This window comes from Orycteropus afer, unplaced genomic scaffold, assembly GCF_000298275.1.
Source record: "Orycteropus afer afer isolate SDZICR_OR568_19922 unplaced genomic scaffold, OryAfe1.0 scaffold00252, whole genome shotgun sequence".
Lineage (NCBI taxonomy): Eukaryota > Metazoa > Chordata > Mammalia > Tubulidentata > Orycteropodidae > Orycteropus > Orycteropus afer.
The window spans coordinates 536,331-547,413 of record NW_006921839.1 but is presented as its reverse complement, the minus strand read 5'-3'; the positions used below and the strand labels follow the sequence as shown (position 1 = coordinate 547,413).

The 11,083-nt window shown below is 40.3% G+C and overlaps 1 protein-coding gene across 1 annotated transcript in view; it reads right to left on the bottom strand.

Annotated features, from left to right (window-relative positions):
• CPA6 (carboxypeptidase A6) overlaps window positions 1-11,083 on the bottom strand; it is a 544,128-nt gene that overhangs the window by 312,615 nt on the left and 220,430 nt on the right. The window contains exon 2 of the mRNA XM_007949714.2: window positions 9,324-9,399. Coding sequence (XP_007947905.2) covers window positions 9,324-9,399 — 76 coding nt within the window. The remainder of the gene's footprint in view (window positions 1-9,323; window positions 9,400-11,083) is intronic.

Sequence of the window (11,083 nt, the reverse complement as noted above, 5' to 3'; positions counted from 1 at the left end):
GTGTCCATCCCTCCATACTCTCCTGCCCCCTGAGCTGTCTCCCTATGCATAAGAAGCCCTTCCTTCTCCCATAATTGTTCTCTCCAGGGCATGTGTCTACTTGAGGTAAATGTTTAACTTACATGCCTGTACTTTGTTTGGCTGAAAACCACAGGTGTGGGTTCAATTCCAGACCTGAAGGGCAGCTAGGGGCCATAGTCTCAGTGGTCATAGGGTTTTCAAGTGCCTGGTTTTTTGAAAGTAAATCATCAGGTTTTTTCTCAGACACCTCTGGGTGGACTCAAACTGCCAACATTTTGGTTAGCATTCAAGAGCATTACTTGTTTTTACCACCTGAACAACATGTCAATTCTGAAATAGAAACTTTGTGATCTTACATAAGGCCATTTCTATCCCTTCAGAGCAAAACCAAAGAATTTACAAAGAAATGTAGGCAGAACATGATGCTTGGACTCTAATTTTACTCACCTGCAAATTGTCTTCCTTTCATCATAACTTAATTTATGTCATGGTTATGCTCTTAATTAACAATTTAATTGGTTGCTGCTTTCTCAATCCAGTTCTCTGGGGGCATGGTTTTCTGTTTAACTTTCTTGTTTTATTTCTTCAGTGAAACCACAAAATTTAATTAGGAAAGTAACCAGCTTTGTAACAGCAGTTCTATGTCTAATTAGCTATGCTCTGATGGTACCTTCTTAGTTTCCATTTGACATTGCACATATATTTTTCATTTGTTCATGCTTCAGATAAGATATTGTGAATTTATAGTTTTACCATGTAGTCCAATCACTTTTCACTCTTTCAGAGATGCTTGGTTATAGCCAGTGAAATCAGGAAACCTAACTTAAAGCACTCAGATATGCTATTAAAGTAAGAGCCATCTAAAGTCAAGATGTTAGGTGGTTACGTGTATCTATTAGTTATCTATTGCTGTGGAACAAATTACCACAAATTTAGTGGCTTAAAACAGCATCCATTTTTCACCCCACAGATCTGTAGATCAGAAGTTGAGACACAGCTGGCTGGATTCTCTGCTCAGCATCCAACATGGGCTTAGCAATGTGTGAGCTAGGCTGTGTTCTCACATGGCTCTCAGCTTCCTCTCCCAAGCTCCTGTGGTATGGCAGAATTCAGTTCCTTGGTCTCCATTGCCTTCCTGTTTATCAACTAGGGACTGCTCACTACTCCTAGAGTCTGCCTGCAGTGCTTGCCATCTATAAAGCCTGCATAATCCCTTCCCCCCGTGGGAGTTCATAGCATAACTATTTACTTCATTTTCTTCTTGACCAGCAGGAAGGAACACACCTCTCTGACTTCTTCCTTTTTGAACACTCAGAGGAAACACTTTGCTTTTAAAGGGATCCTCTGATTAGTTCAGAGCCCCTAGATAATCCCCCTTTGCCATATACTGCAATATATCCAATGTTCTACCCATATAATCAGTTTTGCCCATACTCAGAGAAGGGATTATGCACGTTTTCACTCCATGGGGCAGAAATCTTGGGCATCCCATTTAAAATTCTACCTAATAAGTTATACTTTAGGGAAAGAAATGGAAAACTCTTCCTGGAGATAGTGCACAGGGACTGTAAAGAGGCTCTTAGCCATAGCCCAGTTCTGTTCCAACAGCTCCACAGGACATAAGATTACAGTCATATTCGTTCTTTCCTGTCTGGTGGAAACGGCTGCTTTCAGTAGTGCAAGTGGATCACTTGGTGTAATGATTTGAATTTAAAATGATATAAAGTTAACATGATACTTTTAGATGAAAATTTTTCTAAGTTCAGTGCCTCAAACTTCTGTCCAAGAATGGAAATGAAGGAATGTGCAGAAAAGAGTTAACTTAGAAGGTGTGAAACTGCTATCCTTAGAAAGGTTTGTTTGCAAGGTGGCTATTGGTTGGTCTCTGGGAACCTGGAGTACAGTCAGGTTCCCACCATCCTAACTGATAAGATTGGCTCATTGTGCCTAAGCTGTTTGTACAAACAATATGGTTTGTGCTGGACATATGTTTTCCTTCCTTAAAACTGAGGCTGGAGAGACTTTGGCTTGCTTACTTTAGACATATCATCCCACCCCACCAAAAAAAACAAAAAACAAACTCACTGCCATCAAGTTGAATCTGACTCATATCGACCCCTCCTTGGGTTTCCGAGGTGGTATCACTATGGAAGTGAGGAGGGATTAATTGCTAGAAAAGAACATCATATTTGGTAGAGGGTCAATGAAAATGAGGGAAACCCTTTGAGGTGGACTGACACATAGTGGTAAAAATGGGCTCAGACATATCAAAGATCATGAAAATGGTGCAGGCCTAAGCACTGTTTAGTTCTGTTATACATAATGTTGCCAGTTGGAGCTGCCTCGATGGCAACCAATACAAGAGACAGAAAGTGCCTGCATTCCAGCCCCTAATAAAAACCTTGGGCTCTGGGTCTCTAATGAGCTTCCATGGCAGACAACATTTCACCATTTTTGGTAGGGAATTAAATGAATCTTGTGTAATTCTAGGAGCTCTGTTGGCATAGTTGTTAATGCATTCAGTTGCTAATCAAATGGTCAGTTGGTTTGAGCCCCCTATCCACTTCACAGGAGAAAGATGAGGCAGTTCTCTTGATTTATAGCTTGGAAACTCCATGGTGCAGTTCTACTCTGTCCTATAGGGTTGCTAGGAGGTGGAATCAAATCAATGGCAGTGGGTTTGTGTGTGTGTGTGTGTGTGTAATTCTGCTGGGAGAGGACTCTTGGAAGCTTGAGTCTGGTTTTCTCTAGATTTCACCCATGTGCCTTTTCCCTTTGCTGTTTCCTTCTGTATCCCATTGCTGTAATAAACCACAGCCATAAATACAACTATATGCTGAATTCTGTGAGTCCTTGTAGCAAATCATCAAACCTGAGAGTGGTCTTGGCCCTGACAAAAGGAATAAAGAAATAAGGCTACAATAATTTTCATGTTCTGAGTCTAGATTCCAATCCTCTGTATTCCAGGCCATAATCCTCTCTTTTGTGAAGATGATTAGAGCAAATGGGCCAGAGGGAAGAGGCAGGTCTTGAATTCCTTTCTACTCAGTCCTGCACTGTTCAGATTTGTGTTCCAATCCCACACACTGATCTGAGACAAGTTACTTAACCTCTGTCTGTATCTGTCAGTTTCTTTCTTTTCCTTTTTTTAATTTTTTTAATTGTGATTTGGGTGAAAGTTTACAGAGTAAATTCATTTTCTACATAGCAGGTCACATACACTTTCCCACAACGCAACAGCTCTCTTCCCACTTCCTCCCCATAGTTACCTCTTCCCTATATTCTTCCTTCCCATACACTCCTGCCCACCAAGCTGTCTCCCTGTGATATTGACTGCAATTTCCCACAATGCAGCAGGAGCTCTCCTCCCACTTCCTCCCCATAGTTACCTCTTCCCTATATTCTTCCTTCCCATACACTCCTGCCCACCAAGCTGTCTCCCTGTGATATTGACTGCAATTTCCCACAATGCAGCAGGAGCTCTCCTCCCACTTCCTCCCCATAGCTACGTCTTCCCTGTGTCCTTTTCTCCCATGCACTCCTGACCTTCAAGCTGTCTCCTTGTGCATACACAGTCCTTCTATTCTCCCATGATTGATCTCTCCAAGGAGTGCATCTAAATGTGAATATAAATGTTCATCTCATATACCTGTCTTTTGTTTGGCTGGAAGCCACAGGAGTAGGTTCAATTCTAGACCCGAAGGGCAGCTAGGGCCATAGTCTCAGGGGTTCCACAAGGCTCTATCAGACCAGCAAACCTGGTCTCCACCCCCACCCCACTTTTTTTTTAATGATATTGAGTTTTGTTCCACATTGTTCTCCCACTCTGTCCAGGATCTCCTACATAGATCCCCCTCCAAGTGGTTGACAGTGGTAGCTGGACACCATCTAGTTCTGGTCTCATAGTCATATGGGCTGAGGATCACATGGTGTACCAGTCTCTTGGACTAATTATTTCCACGCATCTTTGGTTTTCTTCATTCTTTTTTGGTCTGGACAAGGAGAGACCATTGTTGCATCTAGATGGCTGCTTTCATGCTTTTAAGACCCCAGTCACTACTTGCCAAAGTAGGATGTGGAACAATGTTTTATGTATCTGTCAGTTTCTTCATCTGTAAAATAGTGATGATGACAGTACTCACCTCCTAGTGTTGTTAGATGAGGTGTCCAATGGAAGTGCTTAAAATCTTGTAACTGGTACATGGCGACTTAAAGGGGCTGAACCTGATTCTCTACAAAGCAGCATCACCTGAGCATCACCAGTATTTCAATATTCACCCTTCGTTCCCTTCATTGCGTTCCCCTCTTTTCTCACCATCTCCTTATCCTCCTTTCTCTTAGTTGCTCTCTAAGTACATTTGCATCCAAACTATTTCTATTCCATTTAGTACCTTTCCTGAAGTCCTAAATGAAAACAATATGCACTTGAGAAAAAAAGGAGCACAATACAAAGATATTGTCATCAGAGTCAGCAGCCCTAATGCTCAACAGCTTTTGGTTCCACCCCTAATGATTTAGGAGGATTTATATATAACCTAAGGAGCTCTGTTGGTGCAGTGGTTAAGGCATTTGGCTGCTAACCAAAATGTCAGTGGTTTTGTAAGGGAATAGAATTAAAGTATAGTAACCTTGACAAAGCTAAGGGACCAAGTAGGCTTAAGTTTTTACTTAATCTTTGTAGGCCTAAGTTTCGGTTATTGCTTAAGTTTCAGTTTAATGTAACAGACCCAATTTATGGGAAATCACTGTTGTGTAGAAACCAATCAGAAAAGCCAGGGCCTGGAAAGTCCCGAAGAGGGACCCATCCCTTGACAGGAAACTGGAAAGTCCCAAACTTGTACCTATCAGTCACCGCCAAATAACAGAACTTGTCCCCTGCACCATTGATGTTCAGCCCCACCTTGTGTAACTGCCCCTTGAAAATCCTATAAATATGTAGAACAAAAGGAGCGGGGGTCTTTTGCTCAAGCCGTTGCATCGGTGTAAGCGGAGACCCCAGCTCGAGCTTGGAAATAAACTTTTCCTTTGCTTTTGCATTGTTGAGTCAGTGTCACGTTCCTCACGCCGACACTCCTTTCCAAATTCGGGTCCAACAGTTTGAACTCACAAGCCATTCTGTGCAAGAAAGATGAGGCAGTCTGCTTCCATAAATATTTACAGCCTTGGAAACCCAATAGAGATTGCTATGAGTTGGAATCAACTCTGTGGCAGTGAGTTTGGTTTTTGGTTTTTTGGTTTTATACATTATTTGCACAGTCCTCAACAACATAATTTTATTGCTTTTGATAATGATAAGTGATCATTATGTATAGAACTATGTGTAATTTAGTTTTCATAACTTTGTAAGGCTATCATGTAAATAAACTAGAAATTAGAAAAACAATCTTTTGCTAAATTCTTTGTTCTAATATTTGGTCAGAATTTTTGTCCCCTGGAACACTAGACTCCTAGGTGAAAAGTAGCTATTTTGTTTTTCCAGTAGTATATTTAAAACACAATTCCAATGCAGATCGAAATACCTGCTCAATATATGTTTCTTTAGCAACTTCTAAGCCCACCAGCCACTCTCTGAAGGAAGGTTGGACAACCTACTTCCGTAGTGATACTGCCTTGGAAACTCAAGGGGGGGTCACTACAAGTTGAGTCCGACTCCACGACACATAACAACAATGACAACAAGCCCCTAGTGGACTGAGCATTTAAAGAATGTTGATAATCTTGTTGGAAAGGTTATCATGGGCTTGAGTATCATACACGACCAGGAAAGAGGTGATGTCAGTATCGACGAAGCGGAGGTTCCCTGGAGAAGGAGAGGTGGTTTAAGAAATGCCCAGAGTGCCTTAATTTATGGCATAAATAGACTATCAAGCATAACCTAGAATGTGCAGGAGGTAGAAGAGAAGCTAGATTACTGGGACCTTTAAAAAATTAAATTCTTATGCGCATCAAAAGACTTCATCAAAAGAGTAAAAAGAGAACCTACAGATTGGGAGAAAATATTTGCCTATGACATATCTGATAAAGGACTTAACTCCAAAATCTATAGGAAACTTCAATACCTCAACACCAAAAAGACAAATAACCCAATTCACAAATGGGCAAAAGACTTGAACAAACACTTCATCAAAGAGGATATACTGGCAGCCAACAAACACATGAGAAATTGCTCTCAATCATTAGTTATTAGAGAAATGCAAATCAAAACAACAACGAGATATCATCTCACCCCAGCAATAATAGCAAAGTTCAACAGGTCAAACAAAGTAACAAATGCTGGTGAGGTTGCAAAGAGATTGGAACTCTTGTGCACTGCTGGTGGGATTGTAAAATGGTACAACCACTATGGCATATGGTATGGTGTTTCCTTAAAAAACTGAAAATAGAAATACCATTTGACCCAGCAATTCCATGACTAGGAATATATCCTAAAGAGGTGAGCGACAGTACACGAACAGACATATGTACATCTATGTTCATCACAGCACAATTCACTATAGCAAAGAGATGGAAACAACCTAAATGCCCATTAGCAGTCGAGTGGATAACCAAATTATGAAACATGCACACAATGGAATACTATGCTACATTAAAGAACAATGAGGAATACGTGAATCATCTCACAATGTGGATGAGCCTGGAGGACATTATGCTGAGTGAAATAAGTCAATCGCAGACAAGTACTGTATGAGCCCATTACTGTAAAAAGACAAAGAAGGGTTTGCTTGGGAAAGGGAACTCACTTTTTAGGTTACCAGGGTGGGGAGGGAATAGGAGGGATTAATTTCAGGCTAGTTGAGGCCCACACTGACATGGGTAAGGGGAGGGATATACAGAAAGAGTCTGTGACCACCATGATAACATTAGGAAATGGAAGGACACAGAATTATGCACATAAGAGATAGAGGACAGATGCTAATACCAACCAACATGTCCACAATACTGCATTACCATTAATAATAACAAACACCAAGCTACAGATAAACACATAAACACCTGAGATGATCAGACTGGGGTCAGTGAACAGGAGTACACTCTAGACCAAGGATAGATTCAGCTGAGGCTAATCTTGCACAGACACAAGTGATACAAAATACCTGCAATCCTTACAGAAACAATAGAAGACAGACACAGAGTAATCCCTCACAGACATCCAGACACTATGGGAGAGAGATCCGATAGATCTACCATCTCAGGATCATAGTACTGGGGGACACCACACTCAATTGGCACAACAAAATACATAAAAGCCTTGTTCCTCATCCTACATTGGTGAGTAGCAACTGGGGTCTTAAGATCTTTCAAGCAGACATCTAAGATACACCTAATGGTCTCCTATCATTGGAAGTGAAGAAGAGTGCAAAAAAAAAAAAAAAAAAAAAACCCAAGGAAAAAAACAAGAACATTTGGAAGCAATCAGCCCTAGGACATCATGGCCCTCAAGACCAGGAGAACTAGATGGTGCCTGGCTACCAATGCCAACCACTCAGGAAAGGATCAAATCTGGAGATCCTGGATAGAATGGGAGGAAAATCGTGGAACAAAATCCAAAAACTCAATAATGATCAGAATTACTGGCTGGAGGGAGTCTGATGAAACCCCCAATACTATGGCCCTGGAATACAATCTGCATTTGGAATAAAACTCAGGGCTGACTCTCAGCCCAATAGTTAATAAGATGTACATGCAGACCACTCAACCCAGGATGACACACCACAGACTCTATGATAATATATCCCTTTGAGCAATAGACCACAGGGCACCAGAGAGGCAACATTCACACTGAGGAAATGCAGGACAAACAGGACTGCATAAATACGAGGGGCACAGGGGGAGGGTTACTGGGCAGGGAGGGGAGGAGACTGGGTTAGGGTTGGGTATGGTAAATGCGGAGTGAAACTAAATGTACACATAACGTTGAATGTAAAACAAACTCTTAAAAAAAAAAAGCCCAGAGTGCACAGTTCGCCTGGTATTGATAAAGTAATAACACTTTTGGTATTGGATAAAAGAGATCTTGCATCCTCACTCTGGGGGTGGGTTGTTGTTATGTGCCGTCGAGTCGGCCCCGACTCATAGCGACCCCTCCTTGGGTTTCCGAGGCAGTATCACTACGGAAGTAGGATTGCCCAACCTTCCTTCCGAGGAGTGGCTGGTGGGTTTGAACCGCCAGCCGTCTGGTTAGCAGGCAAGTGTCTTAGCCACTATGCTACCAGAGCTCCTCTGGGGGTGGGAGTGAGCTGGTAATAAAACAGTGCTTAAGCTGGGTATTGCAAGTATATACAAGCTGGCAAAGGGGATGGAGAAATCAATGAACTGAAAGTTCAAAACAGTATTTGCCAATAAGTTCAATATTTGAAACCAAAATGACAAAAAGAAAAATGAGAATAAAAGATGGAAAGATTAATAATCATAAAAACCTTCAGAAATCACCAAGTCTGTCCCTCCTCCTTCATCCCTTAACAATCTTTTCAGGTAGGATTCTGGTTCAGTCATCTGGGACAAATATTTTCCTATCCCATATCAAAGATTAATGAGATCCTCCTGGTAATGTGCTTTGCCATCCATTAAAACAAAGCCAAACTGGCACATATTGAGTTTGTCTGTTCTCAGCAGGCATGGAAACGAGCCAATCATTACGCTTCTTATCAAAACTTTTTTTTTTGACCAAAGCTAACCTCCTTTATATGAAGTCATAGGGTGATGAGAAACCCTCTCTATCACTAACAGCTATAAAGATCATCAAAAATTGAATAATCAGAGCCTTGCATCTTTTGCCAGGAAATTCTCTTATCAGACCCACTGATTAATTAACTTGAATTTCTAGTTTTTATTTTCCTCAGCTCACTTCTGCTTGAAGTTTTAATTAGAAGGAACATGTCCAGATGATCAGCAGCAGGATTTCAAGAAAGAAAGTGAAGCTCTGGAAAATTATAAACTAAATCCATTCATTCATTAAAACAAATTTTTTTTTTTTGAGTTTCTAGGACATGCCAGACATTCATTGTAAGTATAGTGGTAAACAAAAATGGACAAGCTCCCAACTCATGGAAATGGGTAATAAACAAACAAATGAGTGGATAATATGTCATATATACACACATATATGTAGATATACACATATATATGTAATTTTTTAAAAAAATAAATGTAACATAGCTGTGCTTTAAAAGTTCTTTCAATTTAAATTTAAACTTGTATTTTTCTGGCTAATTCCAATCAATCAACTTCAGCCAGCAATGCCCTGAATCAGACACATTATATGACCATAGTTCCCTCTGGCAAGTGAGTGGATGCTCTATTACCTTAAGTTGCTGATATATTTTCTTCAGTGCATATGCTTCCTCTTCTGTTTTGGGAATAAGTCTTATCACTTGATCACTGTAAGAAAGGAAAAAAAGTGGTGATATTTACCTTTCAAAAAATAAAATATATGCCATCACTTTCTCCTTACCATAAAATAATAATAATAAAAAAGACAAACTGTCTCTACATTAAAAAAAAAAAAAAAAAAACAGCAAAATTTTTGAATGAAAAGGAGGTAGTTTACCCAGTTCTTGTTATTCTGTAATTGCATTGGTCTTTTTTCCCTGTCTTAAAACTAAGATATCAGTTTTTGAAATTTACAGGCTCCTGTTTAATGTTATAAATGAAGAAAGAGGCCAAAACTACAGGAACAGGTAACAGAGACATGAGTTTTAATGAGCAGCCAGAGCAGTTTCAAAGAAAGAAAATTCCTGATGATATAAGTAAAGATAAAATCAAATCAAATCATGTTTTAGCTGAATGTTGAAAAAGAGCATGACATTTTTGGTGAGAGGACGTAAGAAGCTCACACACTTTAGACCATTTTTGGTTTGAATTCTTCTCACACTGAGAACAGTAGTGATAATCACATCTCTATGGGGCATATAGTGTCCTTGGTAGCACAAAAGTTAAGCGATCAGCTGCTAACTGAAAGGCTGGTGGTTTAAACCCACACAGTGACTCTGCAAGAGAGAGACCTGATGATCTGCTTCCATAGAGATTATAGCCTAGAAAACCCTAGGGGGGCAGGTCTACTCTGTCACATGGGATTGCTATGAGTTGAAATTCACAGGACAGCACCAATGATGAGACTTATTAATCTGTTAGACTCTGGTGGCTTTTGTGTTTCTATAATGCTGGAAGCTATACCACCAATATTTCAAATACCAGCAGGATCCTTATGATGGACAAGTTTCAGCAGAGCTTTCAGACTAAGACAGACTAGGAAGAAAGGGTTGGCAATCTATTTCCAAAAATTAGTCAATGAAAACCTTGTGGAACACAACACAATGCTGTTGGATGTAGTGCTGCAGGCATTACCTTACAGCTGAAACAATAGATTCAAACATACCAATGATCATGAAGATGACACAGACAGTATTTCATTCCATTGTACATAAGGTCACTATGATTCAGAGCCAACTCAATGGCAACTAATGATAACAACATAGAACATACTATTTTTCTAGTATAGAGCTTCCCAACTGGCCAAAAAAGGTTTATAGGTGTGTCACAAGATACTGATGGTTGTAAACTTTTTAGAGAGATAAAAATTTTAAATCAATTTTTACAACCATTTTAACATCTTACGATAGTTGAAATGATATCTGAGCACTTTACAAGATTCTTTTAGTAAAGGTTATGAATTGTGTCCCAAGACTTGAGATGCCATGCTGATCACCAGAGAATTCTCTGCAGTGATGGCTCCTCTCCCAGGTGTGCAAGAGAAGTATTATCATTTTCCAAGTATGTCATGATGAGGACAGGTTGGGGAGCACAGATCTGGTATACAACAGTCATAACTGTTCAATGCATTTTGCACAGAGTAGATGCTCATTACATACTTTTTTTGTTGTTGTTCCCCTCCCACTTCCTCCCCATAGTTACCTCTTCCCAGTGACCATCCCTCCATACTCTCCTGCACCCTGAGCTGTATCCCTGTGCATAAGCAGCCCTTCCTTCTCCCATGATTGTTCTCTCCAGGGTGTGTGTCTCTTGAGGTAAATGTTTAACTCACTTGCCTGTTCTTTGTTTGGCT